The sequence below is a fragment of the Manis pentadactyla genome, chromosome 5, assembly GCF_030020395.1.
Source record: "Manis pentadactyla isolate mManPen7 chromosome 5, mManPen7.hap1, whole genome shotgun sequence".
NCBI classification, from domain to species: Eukaryota; Metazoa; Chordata; class Mammalia; order Pholidota; family Manidae; genus Manis; species Manis pentadactyla.
Window position 1 is genome coordinate 156,885,988 of NC_080023.1, and position 19,480 is coordinate 156,905,467.

The 19,480-nt window shown below is 38.8% G+C and overlaps 1 protein-coding gene across 4 annotated transcripts in view; it reads left to right on the plus strand.

Annotated features, from left to right (window-relative positions):
* PHF20 (PHD finger protein 20) overlaps positions 1 to 19,480 on the plus strand; it is a 173,455-nt gene that overhangs the window by 60,040 nt on the left and 93,935 nt on the right. For 3 of the 4 annotated variants that reach the window (XM_036902427.2, XM_036902430.2, XM_036902428.2), the window contains 2 exons: positions 17,770 to 17,941; positions 19,215 to 19,299. In XM_036902427.2, the coding sequence (XP_036758322.2) occupies positions 17,770 to 17,941; positions 19,215 to 19,299 (257 nt within the window). Of the gene's footprint in view, positions 1 to 15,136; positions 15,223 to 17,769; positions 17,942 to 19,214; positions 19,300 to 19,480 lie in introns of all 4 variants that reach the window. The other variant, XM_057502946.1, reaches the window with a different exon arrangement.

Below are 19,480 nucleotides of genomic sequence, written 5' to 3' on the forward strand. Positions count from 1 at the left end.
TTATTTTCCTATTGTTGAGTTTCAAGAGTTCTTTGTTTATTTTGGGTAACAATTCTTTATCAGATGTTTCTTTTGCAAGTATATGATATATATATAAGTCCATTTGCCACTTTGGCATGTGCATTATTATTATTATTTTCTGAACATTATGGTTACTAGACCCCCCCCACATACCCCATTACAGTCACTGTCCATCAGCATAGTAAGATGCTATAGAATCATTATGCAAGTATATGATATTTAAGGCCATTAGACTGGATGAGCTCATCTAGGGTTGCACTGTCCAAAAAAGTAGCCATAGCCAGCTATAGGTAGCTTTTTAAATAAAATTTAAAATTCTGTTCCTCAGGCATACTACGATGTTCCCAGTGCTCAATAAACACATGTGGTTAGTGGCTACTCTATTGGAGAGCAGAGATATAGAAAATTTCTATTGAGAAGGTTCTGTTGGACAAGGCTGATCTAGTGAGTCAGTATAGATGAGAAGGGGGACTGAGCCCTGGAGCCTTACAGTGTCTACATGTTAGTGAATGAAGAGGAACCACTCTTCCAGGAGACTGGGAAAGAGTGACCATTGAGGCAGGAGGAAATCTGTGAGGAGGGTGTCTGTCCAGAGGCCAAGTGGAGGAAGTGTTTGGGAGTACTCACCTCAGTTTTGTGATGTTGGTGGTTAAGTAAGAAGAGGATTGAGTCACTTTTGAATTGGTCAACTCAAAGTAATGGATGATGTTGACAAGAATTGTTTTAATGGAGCAGTGGGGACAAAAGCCTCACTAGCATGAGTTCAAGGAAAACGAGAGGAGAGACAATGATGTGATGCGTAAGTGAAGGGATTGGCCATTAATGGGAGCAAATAGTTCATTTATTATAAGGGGAGACTGAATATTTAGATAGAGGTGAAGGTTGACTGGTAGAGTTGTGATGGGAGCATTGTTTTTTTGTATATTTAAATTGAGGCATAATTTACGTACAATAAAATTCATTTTTATTATACAGTTCTGTGAGACTTGCTCAACTCACGCGGTCATGCACGTACCACCACAATCAAAATGTACGCTTTTATCACCCCACAAAATTTCCTTTTGTTCCTTTGTAGTCAGCCCTTCCTACCACCTCCAGCCCTTGTCACCCATTGACCTGCCCTCTGTGCATACAGTTTTACCTTTTGTAGAATGTCATATAAATGGGCTCATACAGTGTAACTTCTGAAGTTTGGCTTACTATTATATTCACTTATCATAATGTATTTGAAATTCATCCATAGTTTTGCATGAATTTGAAGTTTGTTCCTTTTATTTCTGAGTAGAATTCCATTGTATGGAGGTACTACAGTTTATCCATTTACCAGTTCAAAGATATGAATTGTTTCTAGTAATTACGGATAAACATTTGCATACAGGTTTTGTGAGAAAATAAGTTTTCGTTTCTCTTGGGTAAATACCAAGGAGTGGGATTGTTGGGTCATATATTAAGTGTATATTTAACTTGATGAGACACTGCCAAACTGCTTTCCAGGTGTGTGACTATTCTATCATACATTTCTACCAGTAGTGTGTGAGAGTTGGCTCTGTATCTATGGCAGCACCTGGTGGGATTCTTTTCTTTCTCTACTTTTCTATTGTTTTTTAAAATTGAGAAATAATTTATATACTACTCATTCACTCTTTTAAAGCATAAAAATCAGTGGTTTTTAGTCTGTTCACAAAATTGTACAACCATTGCCTCTATTTAAAATACTTTCACCCCAAAAAGAAATCCCATATGCATTAGTCGTCATTCCTTTTTTCCCTTCAGGCCCCTCGAGTTCTAGACTGCCACTAATACAATTTCTGTCTCCACAGATATACCTATTCTGGACATTTCATAGAAACTGAATTATACATGTGTTCCTTTATGACTAGCTTCTCTCACTTAACATATTTTCAAGATTCGTTTGTCTTGTAGCATATATCAGCATTCTTTCTTATGGATGAATAATATTCCATTAAACAAATGTAACACATTTTGTTTATCCATTCATTAGTTGATGAGTATATGTTTGTGCTTTTTGGCTGTTGTGAATAATGCTGCTTTGAGCATTGTGTATGAGTTTGTATGTGGACATATTTTCATAGCTCTTGGGTATCTACCTATGAGTGGAATTGCTGGGTCATACAGTAGTTAACCTGTTTAACCTTTTGAGGGGCTATTAAACTTTTCCACAGCATCCGTATTTTTCCATAGCATTTTATATTCCCACCAGCATTGGGAATTCACAAAGTTTTACAACCATTACCCCTATGTAATTCCAGAATATTTTCATCACCCCAAGAAGAATCCTCATAAGTATTATCAGTCACTCCCTTTTTCTCCTCAGGCCTCCCCTGCCCTAGGCAATCTTGATTGGTTTTTATTTAAGTGAATTAAGAGGTAAAATCTTCAGGTAAGACTGAAGACCAGAATGAGGAAGGCTTGAGTTTGAGGAAAGAAGGTAAGGTATGAAATACCATTTAGGAGAGTAAAGAAGGATTAGATATGAGAAATGTAGTGATGCCGGGGTTCTTGTTCACAAAGCGGAAGAATGAGCTTCACAAATACTCAAGGTTGGAGAGCAAGGTACAGGCTTTATTTAGAGATAAAGTGAAAGGGCAGAGCTCCCAGCTCACTCCAGGAGGTGAAAAGAGTCCGGGTGGGGTGCTGTCTAGGGGTTTTATAGGCAGATGAGGATTTTTGGAGAACAGGAAAAAAGCTTAGGGGTGTGGATTTATTAAGTGGTTCCAGGATATTTACAATTAACTTGATACAAGTTACCTCCTGCTCTGTTGATTTCTCCCTGAGATATCAGCATCTTGGTCTGGGGCCTATGAAACAGACCACCTGCTCAGCCCCCAAGGTGGGCTGAGGCATTGTTTGCTAAAGAGTAAGTTGAGTGCAATTTTATCTTTAAGGTGGAATCCTTCCTGCCTTCCACTGTGTTATGGCTGGGCTTGCATGCTAAATTAGTTTGCCCAGTTTGCAAAGTCACCTCAGCAGATCCCAAGGAGGAAAGACAGCACATAGGTCTGGGCCTTTTAGCATGTTAAAGTGAATCTTACACGATTATAAATGATCAGCATTAAATAAATATGTGCTACTCTTCTTTATCCAGGGTGCAACAACTGATCTTCAGTGAAGAATGACTCTAGAGCTGAAGGTTTAACACAACGTTTTAGTAGGGAGTTTCCTTGCCTGTAGTTACATTGTTCTGACTGCAAATATCCTGCCTTGTTTTTTCCGGAGGCCCTCACCCTACTCTGATTTACACCCATGGTCTCTGTCTCAGTAGGATTGCTGATGCCTTCAAGAACCACTGAGATTTCACTGGAGGTTGGTGGTCGTGGAGTATTTTTTCAATAAGCTTTTTATTTTAGAATAGCTTTAAATTTACAGAAAAATTCCAAAGATAATACAGAAAGTTCCCACACATGACACACCCAGTATCCCCTTACTGTTGACATTGTACATTAGGAAGATAGAAATGTAAGGCACATTTGTTAATGAGTGAACCAGTATTTGTGTTACTGTAAATAAAGTCTATACATTATTCATATGTCTGTAATTTTCCCCTAATGTCCTTTTTTCTGTTCCACGATGCCATCCATACATTATATTTAGTAGTCGTGTCTCTAGGCTGCTTTTGGCTATGTCAGTTTCTAGATTTTCCTTGTCTTTGATGATCTTTTATTATTATTATCAGTATGGACTCATTTATTTTAGACTCTGGGTTTTAATCCAATACTGCTTTGTTCCTGTTATTCCAATGGGAACTCTTTCAGTTGGCTCTACGTCCTTTGATATACTCCCATCACCATTGTGTGTGTTTTAACACTTCCTTGTTTGTGACACTACATAGTATTCCAGCTTTATTCTGCCACAGTTCTAGAATTAGCCATTTCTCTAAGGAGCTATGATGCCGGGGTTCTTGTTTGCAGAGCGGAAGAATGAGCTTCATAAACAGTCAAGGTAGGAGAGAGAGCAAGGTACAGGCTTTTATTTAGAGATAGAGTGAAAGGACAGAGCTCCCTGCTCACACCAGGAGGGGACAAGAGAGTCCGGAGTGATGCGCTGTCTAGGGGTTTTATAGGCAGCTGAGGATTTTTCGAGAACATGAAAAAAACTTAGGGGTGTGGACTTGTTAAGTGGTCTCTGAATAACACAAGCAACTTCCTCTGATGATTTCTCCCTGGGATACCAGCATCTTGGTCTGGGGGCGTATGAAGCAAGGCCACCTGCTCAGCCCCCCAGGTGGGCTGAGGTATTGTTTACTAAAGAGTAAGTTAAGAATTTCTAACGTCTTAACTTCTTGGGTGTTAAAATGCAATCTTATCTTTAAGGTGGAATCTTTCCTGCCTTTTACTGTGTTGTTTATGCCTGGACTTACTTGCTAAATTAGTTGCCCAGTTTGCAAAATCACTTCATCAGATCTGAAGGAGAAAGACAGCACATAGGCCTGGGCCTTTTAGTATGCTAAAGAGAACTTTACACATGAGTATAAATGGTTAGCATAATAAAACATGTGCTACTCTTCTTTATCTGGGGAACATTAACTGATTTTACTGAAGAATGATTCTAGAGCTCAATGTTTAACATAGAGTTTTAGCAGGGGGGTTTCCTTGCATGTAATTACATTGCTCTGACTGCAAATATCCTGCCCTGCCCCCTCCAGGGGCCCTCACCCTACTTTGACTATATCTATGGTCCCTGTCTCAGCTATGGCTCCTGTTATTGGAAAATGGTGTTAGCAACAGAGATCTGGGTGCTAGGTGTGCTCATTGTTATTGAGGGGTCATTGCTTTTTAGGCTCTGGTTTATTATTTTTTGGATAAAAGAAATATCAGTATTGTTTTTTCTCATTAACAGTGGTAATAGGTACTAATTTTTCTAAAAAACAAACAAAAACAGTCAAGTGCAGTAAACTTAATAGGACAGAACCTTTAGAGCCCCCTTGGGGTCTCCTGGGCTCTTTCTTCCACCCCATCATCTAGTTCATTGGCTGATCCTATTAGGTCCGCCTGCAGACTCTACCCTGACTCAAGCACTGGCTACCACCTCCACCCTACTGCCCTGGCCCAAGCCCCCATCATAGATCTTCTGAACCCTGGCAGTAGACACCTAGCTGGTCTCCTGCATTCTTCTGGACGGAGCCTCTTCCTCAGGCTCTTTTCCACTTAGCAGCCAGTGAGTAGGCCCTGGATTTTTAAGAAAACTTTAAAAAAATATTAATTTTCATGGCACTTTACAGTTGTAAGACATTGAATCAGGAAGAGATCAAAGACACTACTATTTTTTTTTGTTTAGATAATAAAACATTAATTAAATTCAATATGACAAATCGAGGACTCTAAAGACCAAGCCATCACTGAAATAAAAGGTGTTGTTGAGCCTTTACAGATGCTAATCAGAAAAAGGACTGAGTCCTGGGAGAAAGTTTCTGCTTCCTCAGCAGCAAAGCCATTTAAAGCAGAACTCACCCAGACTCAAGAAACAGGGCACATTTATGAAGGGTCTCAAGGAAAGAAAGTTGTTTAAATTCACATTGGCTAAAGACAAGGAAGACAGGCTAATGCAAAGCATGCTAAGTCCAGGGGCAGGTGGTCAATTCACAGAGAAAGCTCATGGATTTGTTATCGGATGAAGGTCAGGGGCTGTTCACATATAAAAGGGATGCAGTGGTTTTGGGGGCCTTCTAGGTAATTGCTGAAATGACTTCATTCAAGAATGTGGTCTCTGGTTGGCTGTGGCCCAAGGTTATTGACTGATTAACATCCATTGTCTTTCTCATCCATTCTCCGGCCCTTATGGCACTCAATTTTAGGAATTCTCAGAATTTTTTTCCTTTTCAGCTATGTCAAGTGGAACATGCTCTTTTTATTGTTTAAGAGAAAACATACACATATGTTTTTCACACACACAATTCCTTAAAAAAAGACTACAGCCAAGAAAAAGAGCTCTCAAAATATGTACCTACCATTTTTGATCCCGCAAAATTTAACAAAATGTACTTTCCTAAAGTAATTCAGAATTATAGTAAAGTCAGTATTTTCCTCCATAATTTCTTCCACAGCCATCTTGCTTAGAAAATACTTTCCTACCCACCTGTGACATTTTTATCTATATTTCTTGATTTTGTCCCCAAATATGTTCTTAAGCAGTCTTTCCCATTTCAATAAATAGCAAGTCCATTTTACCAATTGTTCACCATAGATAAGCTTTACCTTTACTGTATTTTAACTTTGTATCATATAGCCTGTGTACTTTGTATCTGGTCACTTATGTTCAACATAAAAATATTTTAAATATGTTTCCATGCTGTTGAGTGTCAGAATTTGTTCCCTTTTCTAAGTAGTTTGCCACTGTATGGCATTTCCAATTTGGAAGCATGCAGAATACAGTTGATATAAACATTCTACATGTCACCTTTTAAAGACATATTTTTATCTAGACAAATATCTAGGAGTGAAATGGCTGGTGTTCCAGTTACCAATTTATTGTCACTCAGCTCCAAATCTGTCCTTCATTTCCAAGTCTGCAGGATGTTGCAGGACCTTGTAAATATGTTGTCTTTTGCCAGCTGGCAAAAGACACTACTCTTTTTAAAATTTCATTTTTAAAAAACTTTTTATTGAGGTATAATTTATATTAGCATGCATGAATCTTAAGTGTGTAGCTTGATATACCTGTGTGTAACCACCACCCAGAACAAGATACAGACATTTTGGGCACCTCAGAAGACCTTTATCCCCCAGTCACACAGTCCCCTCCACCTCCAAGGGAACAACTATGTGTGGTCATTCATTTAAAGAGATACCTCCCAGCATGTTGAGTGCATATCCCAGCCATAATCAGCTGCTTGGGTGCAGGAGTGAAGAATGTGGAAAATCTGATTTAGCACATTCAGATTTTGTATGGGGTTGGGATTTGTGCAGGCATGTATGGTGGAAGGAGAGTGCAATCAGGGAATTGAGGGTATATGTAAGGAAGTGAGATTAAAAGATAAGATTTCCAGGATTAGAGTGAGTGAGAGTTTACAGAAGGAGCAGTGTGAGTAAAAGTATTCAGGGCTCAAAGAACATGGTGTATTCTCAGAATCCCGAGAGGGAAGAGATCAGGAGTGGTGGAGATTGGGCTAAAAAGGGAGATTTTAAGCAGGAGAGAGACATGGTCAGATCTCTCTTTGGATGGAAACCTGGTGGTATTCATTCAGTCACCAGATATTTACATTGTCTCTGTATCAGACCCTTTACCAGTAATGATAGAGGGGTATAAGGGTCGCCCGCTCATACGACTGTTTAGCTTGTGGTGAGAAATGATTGGGATAGAGAGGAGAGATGAATTCAAGATACTTCTTCAGTTAGAAGTGTCACATGCTGATTGATAGACGTGGTGAAGGGGTAGGGGAAGAGTTAAGGCATCCAAAACAGCATAGTTTTTCTGTAGCTTAATAGCTCTTTTTCACTAAATACAACTTCCAGTTCCCATTCTCTCTTTAGCAAAGGCTAATGATGCCTTAGAATGTTACTTTTGTGCATGGCAGTGGAAGTCTTCTGCTCCTGGTCTGTGCCCTGAGCCAGGAATAAGAGGCACACTCTGATTCTAAAGTTAAAGGAGTGCTGCACATTTGCAGAAAGGCTGTTTATATAAGGGCCAATCTTGAAGCAGTCTGAATGCCCAACCCCTGGGGAAAAGTTTAGGTAAATTCTGGGTTAGTCACCAGGTAGACTATTAGGTATCTAAGACTAAAGGCACTTCTGTGGACCTGTGTTGCTACAGAGATATTTACATGTGAAGTCCAGTTAAGAGCAGAAGGCTCCTCACTGGGTTTAAAGTTAGAAGATTTGGTTACTGATCTTCATAACACCTCTTCCTAGTCACTCTCTTTTTGTGTCCATTTCCATAGATATAAAATACTTAAAATAACAAATCCTTAAGTCCTCATGAGATTGTGGTAAAGATCCAGTGAGTAACCTTATGTCAAGGCAGTTTATAAGCCCTAGGGTAAGTTACACATACTGGTTATTAAGACCCATGTGAGTGAAGGTTGACTGGTTGAAGTGGGAATCAGAAGGAAATTGTTATCCTTTGTGGTTCCTCTCTCCGCCCCCGCCACCTGTACCATTTCTTCAGTTCATTTTTCTGGGGTGTGTTTTGGGGGACCAAACAGATTCCTGCCAAGCATGGTCTTGCTGCTCTAATTTAAGCATGTGCACAGTGTGTTCAGTATTGGGCAGTTTAGTTTTACTTCAGCAGCCAAGACTGAGCAGCAAGTTTTCTGGCACTTGAAGTCATATACTATGGTCAAGCTGACATTGTATCCCTATGTTAGAGCTGGACTGTTCACTGCCTTCTCGGATGTGCATAGAGAGTTATTCCCTCTCATTTGGTGTGAGCTCCACTCTCAGCCTTGTCTTTTTCCTGGAGTCTTTTGTTAGGTTGGCTCCATCTGGTAGCTTAGAGCAGTTTCTCAAACTCAAAACGTGAGGACTGGTGCCTCCAACCTATATGTGATCTATGGATCCCACTTTAAGTAGCTTTGGAGCAAAATGCTACTGTGTTAGTTATTTATTGCTGTGTACAAATTTTCTCAAAATATAGTGTCCTAAAACAACATTAAACATTTATTATCCTCTCAGTGTCTGTAGGTCAGGAATTCAGGAGCAGCCTAACTGGAGATTCTGGCTTGTGGTCTCAAGAGGTTTCAGTGTAAGGTCGCTCCCTCATGCCATTGGCAAGTTGGTTTAGGTGCTGGTTGCTGGCAGGAGACCTCAGTTCCTTGCCAGGTGGACATCTCCAGAGGGCATCTAGGATGTTCTCATGACATAACATCTGTTTTCCCCCAGAACTGGGAGTCCAAAAAGCAGCAGTGCTGTGTGTGTGTGTGTGTGTTAAAATATACATAACATGAAGTTTACCATTTTAGCCATTTTTAGGTGTACAGTTCAGTGACATTATGTACGTTTATATTTTTGTGCACTCATCACCACCATCTATCTATAGAACTTTTTCATCTTCCCGAATTGAAACTCTGTCTCCATTAAACTCTAACTTCTTCTCCTCTCCCTACAGTAACCACTATCCTACTTTCTCTCTCTGAATTTTACTATTCTAGAAATCTTGTAGGAGTGGAATCATACAGCATTTGTCCTTTTGTATACTCCTCTTAGTATGATGTTTTCAAGGTTCATCTATGTTATAGCATATATCAGAATTTCATTCCTTTTAAGACTAATATTCTACTGTACACGTATTTCATATTCTGTTTATCCATTCATCTGTTTGATGGACACTTGGGTTGCTGCCACTTTTTGACTATTGTGGCTAATACTGGTATGAACAAGGTGTACAGGTATCTGTTTGAGCCCCTGCTTCCAAATCTTGTGAGTGTATACCCAGAAGTGGAATTGCAGCAGTGACTTTTTATGACCTAGCCTTGAAGTCCCATGTGATCATTTGTGTCTGTTATTCTCTGTTTGTTAGAAATGAGGCCACATTCAAGAGAAGGATAATTGTGTTCTGCCTTTTGAAGGGTGGAATGTCAAAATTGGCACACTTGGTTTAAAGCCATTACAGCTACCTTTGGAGAATTATCATATAAGTGCTAGGTTCACTGCAAACACACATACTAAAATTTCTTTTGTAGTACTTGATTATATGGTGCTCATCTTGATCAGTACATCTTAACTTTTTTCATGTCATTGCTCACTTGTAATCCATTTCATGTCATTGCTCACTTGCACCTCTGCTGGGAGGCTCTGATAAAGATGGTCCAGATTATGGAAAAGCACAATAAAACATTCTTTATGGAGACTTTGTGGACCACCAGCTCTCTGCTCATCAGTATCGAGCTGTCCATGGACTGTTGTTGGGAAACACTCATTTGGGGCTTAGCTGCCCATCCATACAATAGGTATGGAATCCATAAGGTACCTGTGCAGCTCTCTGCTCAGAGTTACTGTTTCCTTTCTCACCTTCAGTTTCTTGCACTTTCTTATTCTCCTTATATACTTCCCTTCCCCTGTACCTATGCTGATTTTCTCATATTGCACCCTCTCCCAGAAACACTCTCCAGCTTCACTGCCTCCTTGGTCATCTAGAAAATGCCTGTTCATCTTTTAGAATTGACATCAAATGCATCCTTTTCACTAGGGTTGTCTTGGGCCCTCCTTCTTTCATGCCCCCCTTCACCTCCCCCTCTGTCCTAGAACTGGCCTTCTCTGTACCCTACTCTACCTTAAGTAGTTTTCTGTTGTACCTGTGATGCTTTATACACATGTTTATATTTGTGTTTATAGATATGTTTATTCCCCCTCAGGATACTGCAGTGAATAAGAGACAGGTGCCTTTAGAGCTATCTGTAGTCTCCTAGGGAAGCAGGCAGGAAATAAACAAGTAAATAGAGAAACAACTGAAATAATTACATATCAGGATAAATGCTATGAAGGCAACTGACACAGACAGGAAGGAAATGGGGCTACTTGAAGTAGTCAGGAAGTCTGTGGCTGCAGGAGGGTAAGACTGTTGCCTGGGAAGAAAGGGCAGGGGGAAGTGCTTCTGGAAAAGAAAGCAGAGTGGTTATGGGAAGGTATGTAGTATGTCCGGGGAAATGAAAGGCTCAGTGTGTCTTGTAAGATAGAGGTCTGTCTCCTTCTGCTACGTGCTGTGGTCACATCTTCATAGATTGGCTCTGTATTTCCAAACCCTAGTATACTTTCTGGCCTAGAGTAGATACTCAGAAAATGTCTGGAATCGAGAATTTCTATTCCTCTAATTTTTGTCCATACTCCTTGCTGCTTTATGTTTGATTGGCCTTCTGTGGCTTCTTGGTTAGCTTAGTAACCAGTTATACCACTTGCTTAAAATAAGGTCACCATAGTAAACTAGATTACTATGAAGTTTAGGTTATCTTTCCTTACCCAAATTTAATTTTGGATAAAAAGGAGTTTTTAATTTTTTTTGGCCTTTGGAAGAGAGCTGCTTTGTGACTAATTTAATTTTGTCATGGTGACCACAGCACATGTGCATATATATCACTCTTATTTGACAATTCTTGTACTAGAATCTGTTTGTCTTTTTGACATCTACAACATGAATGTCATTGTTTTATTTTGATGATTCACCTTGATTTGTGTGTATATTCCTATTGCTGTTTTGTGCTAAGTGTTCATAATCAAATCTTTTTTAAAAGTAAATTTGATGAACATTTATTGAATGCCTAATACATGGAGAACACTGGAGGAAATTTAAACATTTGGCAAACCACCCTCTTCATCTTTTCAAGGTTTAACCGAAGTGCTAAGTCTGTTCTAAAGCTGCTTTCCCAACCCTCCAGTACCTAATGAAAAAGCTTAAAATGGGCTGCCACTCAGTTGCTCCCTCTGAGGAAGGTGAGCAGAGGAAGTAGAGGATTTGGCTAAGGCAGAGATTAGGAGGTGAGTGATAGGAAATGTACTTTAAAAAGAGAAGGGTCTGTTCATTGCTTTCATGGGGTAGGAGAGGGCATGCAGAAACAGACTGTCCACCAGGCATGCCACGAGAGAGAATGTTTCTGGTCCATCTGGTCCAAGTTATGGAGTGTAGGCAGGCCACGTAATCTAAGGCTGTACACTTTTATTATTTTCCTACCATCAAGAGTGTTCTTGGTCTCTCTGCTTGTGGAGAGGGGTGGGGAATTCTAAGGAGCCCACCAAACTTCTCTTTGGTCCCTTGCCACCCTATAATCTCTGATGTTTGGTCATATATATATATATTTATTAAGGTATCTTTGATATACAATCTTATGAAGGTTTCACATGAGCAACATTGTAGTTACTACATTCACCCCCCCATTATCAAGTCTCCACCACATACACCGTTACAGTCACTATCCATCAGTGTAGTAAGATGCTACAGAGTCACTACTTGTCTTCTCTGTGCTATATTGCCCTCCCCGTGCCCCCCCTACATTATGTGTGCTAATCATAATACCCCTTAATCCCCTTCTCCCTCCCTTCTCACCCCCCCTCCTCACCCCCTTTCCCTTGGGTAACCACTAGTCCATTTTTGGGTACTGTGAGTCTGCTGCTGTTCTGTTCCTTCAGTTTTTGCTTTGCTGTTATACTCCACAAATGAGTGAAATCATTTGGTACTTGTCTTTTTCCTCCTGGCTTATTTCACTGAGCCTATTACCCTCTGGCTCCATCCATGTTGTTGCAAATGGTAGGATTTGTTTTCTTCTTATGGCTGAATAATATTCCATTGTGTATATGGACCACATCTTTTTTATCCACTCATCTGCTGATGGACACTTAGGTTGCTTCCATATCTTGGCTATTGTAAACAGTGCTGCAAAAAACATAAGGGTTCATATGTCCTCTTGAATCTGTGATCTTGTTTTCTTCAGGTAAATTCCTAGGAGTGGAATTCCTGAATCAAATGGTATTTCTATTTTTAGTTTTTTGAGAAACCTCCATATTGCTTTCCACAGTGGTTGAACTAATTTTACAATCCCACCAACAGTGTAGGAGGGTTCCCCTTTCTCTGCATCCTTACCAGCATTTGTTTCTTGTCTTTTGGATGTTGGCCATCCTAACTGCTGTGAGGTGATATCTCATTGTTTGGTCCTATTTTTATATCTCAAGGACCTAGTAGTTTGTTTGCTTCAGAATACAAATTTAGGAATGTTTGTTGAATAATGGATTAATAGTTTCTGCCCTGTAAAGTGCTGAGCAGTCTAGTGTTTCTATTCACCACTAAAAAACTCAAGTTTGTGACTTGAGTTTGAAATGTTTTTGAGTCTTGAGGTCTTTTCCTTAAAGGAAAACTATTGATTTTGAATACTCAAGTTGTACTTGATAATCATTTCAAACTCTTTATTAGTTTAGGCAAAATAAACTCAAGAAGATGTAGAAAACTTGACCATACTAGTAACAAGTAGTGGAAAAGGTAGATAAAGAATTATCTTATGAAAAGGCCCCATATAATAGGCAGTTTCATCAAAAATGAAATCAAAGCTTTCTAGTTCATTCTGTGTGGTTAGCCTAGCTTGAGAGTGCCACTGGACAGGAAGGGCATAATGCAAGGAAACTTGGACAAATTCTGCTTACAAAAGAGACACAAAACTTGTTAATAAAATACTAGAACACCAAACAGACACTTATTAAATGAATGACACACACAACCAAATATGATTTATTTCAGCAGAGTAATGATAGTTTAAATTTAGGACACTTGTTATTTCACTATATTCATAGAGTAAGAGAGAAAAACTGTATAATCATCTTTAAAAAGGCTGAAAAGTCTCAAAATTTATTCTTGAGGAACCCTTGGCAGGTTTAGAGGAAAACTTCATGAACTTGATTAAAGGCAGTAATTAAGAACTTTTATACACTTTATACTTAACAATGAAACACCAGAGACATTTTCATTAAAGAGAAGGATGCTGTCTCTGCTAATTTTAAGCATCATCTTAGAAGCACTAATCAGTGTGATAACCCACAAAATATAAATGGCAGGTAATTGTATTGGAGGTGAGTCAGTGTAATCATAATATGAATAATATGATAGTCTGCCTGGTAAATGCAAGGGAATTAATTGATAATCCATTGGACAGAGTTAGAATAGGTTAAAAAAATTAAAAAAGTGTAAGAAGGTATACAATGAGAATGATTGCTTCCATTATACCCTTTCTACCCCCTATAGGTAACCAGTTTTACTAGTTTCTATGCATCCTACCAGTGTTTCTTTATTTAAATATAAGCAAAAACAAATGTATATTCTTAGTTTCCTCTTTTGTAACATGAAATATCAGATATGTGCTATTCTGTAGCTTTCCTTTTTTAAACTTAATATAAGGACTTGGAAATCTTTCTATATTAATTCATAGAATGTGTTCTCATTTTTTTCTTCAGCTGCATAATATTCTATTTTGTGGGTGTGCCAGGCAGCATATAAACCCAATAACCATGAAGCTATTGGCTGATAACTGACCATTAAATACTTTCCAAAACCTTTATTTTAAAATTACTTATTTTTACTTATACAAGTATGTGGCTAAATCTTTGTAAAAATTCAAAATAGAAGCAAAAGTCCCTTGGCCATTCCCAATCCCTATCCTCTCCCTAGAGCTGACTTTTGTTATCAGTGTGGTTTCAGTATCTGCTCCTTTCTGGCTAATATTTCCATTAGAAATGTGAATCCCAGATGTAATGTTAGTTTGGAAACTAGAATCTCATCACTAGCTGTTAGTTAACATGTTGAAGCTGGAAATTCTCTCTCCCCTTTTGTCTATACAGATTCCATTCGTGTCTCCTTTTTTGTTAACCTTGCTATATCTTCTCCAGCTCCCCTTACGGGCGTCCAAATATTTAGGTTGAACCAGATACAGTTTCTGTTTTTGTAAGTAAAAAAGCAGTTGATTATCAGCAGTTTCCACCTAATAGTTTTAAAGCTTAATTGGTTCCTGTGTCTGGTTCTCCTTAAAGGCAGGGGCCAAAACACATTATGTCTTGTAATCATTTCCAAGACCTGCAGTTGAGTGGCCAGGTCAAAGTTAGTCAATAAAGTTCTATTGACTAATGAAGCTTAGCTGTCTTCAAGGCAACTAGCAGTTGTGATCCACCAAATCTTATTGGATTGATGTCTAAGATCAACTGCCTCCATATTCTCTGAAATGCATTTGGGTTTCCCTATCCTCCAAGAGTGACTTGAAGCCTTGTCACACTTCAGAGTAGTAGGGAGAACCACATTCTTCTGAGGAAACCTTGTTAACCCGTTGGTTACTGTTGATTCTCCTGAAGAGGTTTGTGTAGTCTGCCCATGCCCTGGGAAGTTTTTTGAGCAAGGAAGAAGGTATACGCTAACTAAGGGCCCAGAGGTCCTTCAGACTCCTGAGTGTGTGCATCGGAGTTGCTAGGTTAGGAATTTGGAGTTGATTCTGTGGACCCAGACTTAGTAGACTTTTAGAAGGCACTGACCAATGTAAATGCAAAAGAATTTGGGATTTGTCTGGAGGCTACCAACTTTTAATTTTGTCAAATAAGGATATTTGAAATAAGTAATTATATACTTCATGCTCATGGTACAACATTCAAAACATACAAAAGGATATACATTGAATAAAATAAGTCTCATACTTCCTCTCCAGTTCCTTAACTATCCAGTTCCCTTCCCAAGAGGCAAACCGGGTTGCTTGATCATCCTTCCAGAGATAGCCCACGCATTTAAAACCAGGTATGGATGTATTGGCTCCCTCTCTCCTCCCAAATAATTGGTAGTACATTCAGTACTATTTTGCATCTTGAGTTTTTTTTTCTCACTTTTCTTAGCGATCTTTTAAAATTGGCACATAGAGAGCTTCCTCATTCCTTTTAATGGCTGCATAATATTAGTAAGGGCATAAAGAACAATCAATTACCATTGTTTTAACAGGTATATATAAGCATAAAAAAGTTAGAAAGAATGTGATTTTAGTATAAAGAAAATTTCTGTACATTAAATAAATTCAGTTTTGTGAAAAATTAATTCTTTGCATTGGGCCAAAGACCTGTGTTTAAAAGCTATTGCTAGAGATAGTAAACCATTTAAAAAAGGAATAGGAGTATGTTAGGACAGATTGTGTTATTTTAGGGAGGCTCACTCATCTGGTAGTCTGAGTGACTGAGAGGGCAAGAGGAGTATAATTGGGATATCCATGTCTTTCTCCCCAGAGAGAAGTAGATTTAGGGAATTATCTTTTGTCTCCTACGATTGCACCTACTCTGTTTATCAGATCCTACAATAGCCAGTCTGCTTTCAAGACATTTGTATATATGGAAGCTGTGTGTCATTTGTACTGAAGTAGAAAGACTAGCTTCAGGGCTGTTTATTCCTTTTGTTAATATTTGTGAGCACTTAATGTATGCAGAGTACCATTAGGAATTTTGAAAAGCATACCCTGTCAGTCCTGTGTGGGAAATAGCCACATGAAGTGATAGGGGCCTGAACTTGGCGAATGACTGAAATGGGAATGGGTACTTGGAGACTGGGAGACTGAGAATCCTGAGATTGAAGAATTAACAGGACATGCAACCTTTGGGAAGAATAGGGAGAGTGGAATTCATTTGCCGAACATTTATTGGATGCCCAGTATCTGCAAATTACTCTAGTAGATTAATGCCAAGTGAACTGCTTTAGAGGATACCAAAGTAAGCTTGAAGAGGACACAATATACTGACACAAGGAAGCAGGCCTATTCTTTTAGGTAGCATATATTTATTAGGAGAGCAGAGTAGTAGGTGCTACATACAAGAAAGGAAGGAAATGGTGCAGATCCAGGTTGTAGGGAGAAAATATAGGTGGAATCTAAACTTTCTCAATCTAGAATAGCAGTCTGATTAATGCAAGTGTATATAAGAGAACAATTGCATATGATATTTTTCTTTATTTTTAGCTACTTATTTTTGGAGTGAGCAATACATCAATACAGTTGAAAATAAATAAGTATTAAAAGGTATACTACAAAAGTCTCCCCTCCAGTTTTGCCCGGCTCCCATACCGAGTTCCCCTCTTCTATCAGTCAGATTTAAATAATGGAAACAGAAACCCCTCTGGGTACTTTAACCACAAAAAGATTGAACACAAGAAATTGAGTACTTAAAAAATATTTGGAAGTGTTGAAGGTGTGGGACTGACCCATCTATCTGGACCTGGGATCTTGAGGTCAGGAAGTCACTATGGCCACTGCCACCCCCACCACTGCTGCTTGACAATCAGGAAGCTGTTGACTAAACATTAGACCACTGCTACTGCAGACCAGCACGTCAGTATTATCTGGGACCTTGTTTAAAGCTTTTAGGCCCTAGCTCCACCTACAGAATCAGAATCTGCATTTTAGTGAGTTATTCTAATGATTTGCATTACATGAAAGTTTGAGAGGCCTTGCATTGGAGCACTAGGTCTGGCTACTGCACTTGCTCCAAACCCACAGAGGTCTCCATGACCTTGATTGTCAATTGTAAGAGAGTCAGTGTAGTGTAGTTACTGGTTTTCCCAACTCTCAGTCTACAAGGAGGGTGAAATGGAGATTGAAAGAGCCCATCTCCTGAACTGGCCATATTTCCACAAGTACTGAACTGACCATACTCCACAAGTAACCATTGTTACTTGTGTAATTTTATACATATTTAAGCATATATGAATATATACTCTTTAAAAAAGTAAATAATAGCTTCACATTTACAGTGTTCTGCACCTTGCTCTTTTCATTTAATAATTCATCTTGGGAGAGCTTTCCACATCATAATATAGAACCAGATATTTTTTAACAACTGTATAGTATTCTACTTCATGGATTACAAAATTTTTAAAATTGAGACTGTTTAATACAATCTTGGGCTGCACACTCATTCTTATTCATTGACACATGTAAAATATAATCTAGTTGTTAAATGCTTGCTTCCTACCACCTTTGTGCTCAGGTCTTGTGCATATGTCATCTTGCTTAACTTGCCATACAACACACTATGTTGGGTATTCTCTTCCTCTTTACATGAAGGAACTCAGGTTCTGAAAGGTTAATTTAATAGTTTATAATTTAATTAAGGAATATCCAGGTTGGGATTTGAACCCCAAGTCTGTTAGCCTCCATAATTTGTGATTTGACACAATTCACAGAGTCTGTAAATGCTAGACTTTATTTAGTACTTTGGTAGCCCACTCCTTTGGGAAGAGGTTTGGAAGGGTACCATTTTGAATCTTTTGGGTGGATATTAAAGGCATCTCTTTTTTTTCTTGATTCAGGTATCCAGCTCACATAGAAGACATTGACTACGAAGAAGGAAAAGTACTCATCCATTTCAAGCGTTGGAACCATCGTTATGATGAGTGGTTCTGCTGGGACAGTCCTTACTTACGCCCTTTAGAGAAAATACAGCTTAGGAAAGAGGGCTTACATGAAGAGGAAGGATCTTCTGTGAGTAAAAAATATGGGAAGTTCTGTAATGAACTAGGTCAACCTTTGGTACTCTGTTCGAGCCTTTGATGTTCAGTGTGAAAGTCAGTAGCAGCTGGGGATCAGTCCTTATTTAGGCCTGGAGTCGCAACCCTGAGCTCTCCATGGCACCTGGAGCTCTGAAGACTCCCATTTGTCATCTGTTTGTATGATGTGATTACCGAGATAGCTCATAAACTAAGTTGGTTGAGACTATATTGATGATACATGGGGATCTCTTCTTTCTCTTTTATATTACTGTATCCCTTTAGATAATTTATTAAGCTTATCTGCTGTCTGATCATTTACTAAGTAATCATTCCTTGTGGAGCACTGTGCTAGCTGCATATCAAGATCTTTTATAAGCTGTTGAAAAACTTGGAATTGTTTGGACTGTATTCCTGTTTTCTAAATTTCATCACTATGTCTAGAGCTTTGACTGATTTCAGAATGAAGGATGAAGCATTAGTTTTGATTTTTTTAAATAGAGAAATTCTGCTACCTTTGAATCTGACTACACCCTGTATTTTATCCATTTCAGCCCTGGCTAGGGAACTTGAACTCTTGCTTGACATTCCCCTCCACCCCCCGAATTTAGGATTGTTCACTGTTATCAATTTGATTGCACAGTATTCATTCTCCAAAATATATCAGTGCAAACTGTGTGCTGGGAAAACAGTATGAAATATTAAAGGTGAATGGATGCGTTCTTTGTCAAAAAACCCTTTAAAAGTATGGGTGAGATTAGGTGGTATGAATATTGTTTCCCTCAAGATGAAGTAGGTGGCCTTCCTACCAGCGTGTATACTGGGTGTGTTCCCTGGTGATCTTGGACTTAGTTTTACTTTCAAGGACAGTGTAAGATTATCTTCAGTGCTGTGCTCTGCCTGCCCAGACCTCCTAGGATGGGAAAAGTCTTGTGTTCCAGGTCTTTGGCTTTGACTCCCAATGCTGAACAGCAGAAACATCATGTTCCATCCTAGTAGCCATCTTCCCTTCCCACTCTTGTCTATTTCAGTCTCTCATGAATTCTGGCACTGTGTGTGTGTCCTATGAAATTGGACTGGTAACAGGATCTTTTTTTTTTTTTTTTGACAATGGAATAATATCATTTGTTATTTTTTTATTGAAGCATAGTTGATAACACAATATTATATTGGTTTCAAGTATACTACATAAGGATTCAACAGGTATATACATTATTAAATGCTCACCCCATAATCCGATTTTTTTTTTTTTCTCTAATGTTTTTTAGGAATTCCAAATAAACGAGCAGGTTCTTGCTTGCTGGTCTGATTGCCGTTTTTACCCAGCCAAAGTTACTGCTGTTAACAAGGATGGTAAGGCACTTGAGTTGTGATTGTTTTTACTCATGAATTAGGGGGGAGTTTGTAATATTACAATTTGATAGTATATTATCAGTATGTATTTATCACCCAAGTTAGTCATTATATCAGAGGTTAGGAAGAAATTATAAATGGAGAGATAGCTGGGTTAAAAAGGGGAGTTTGAATCTTTGCC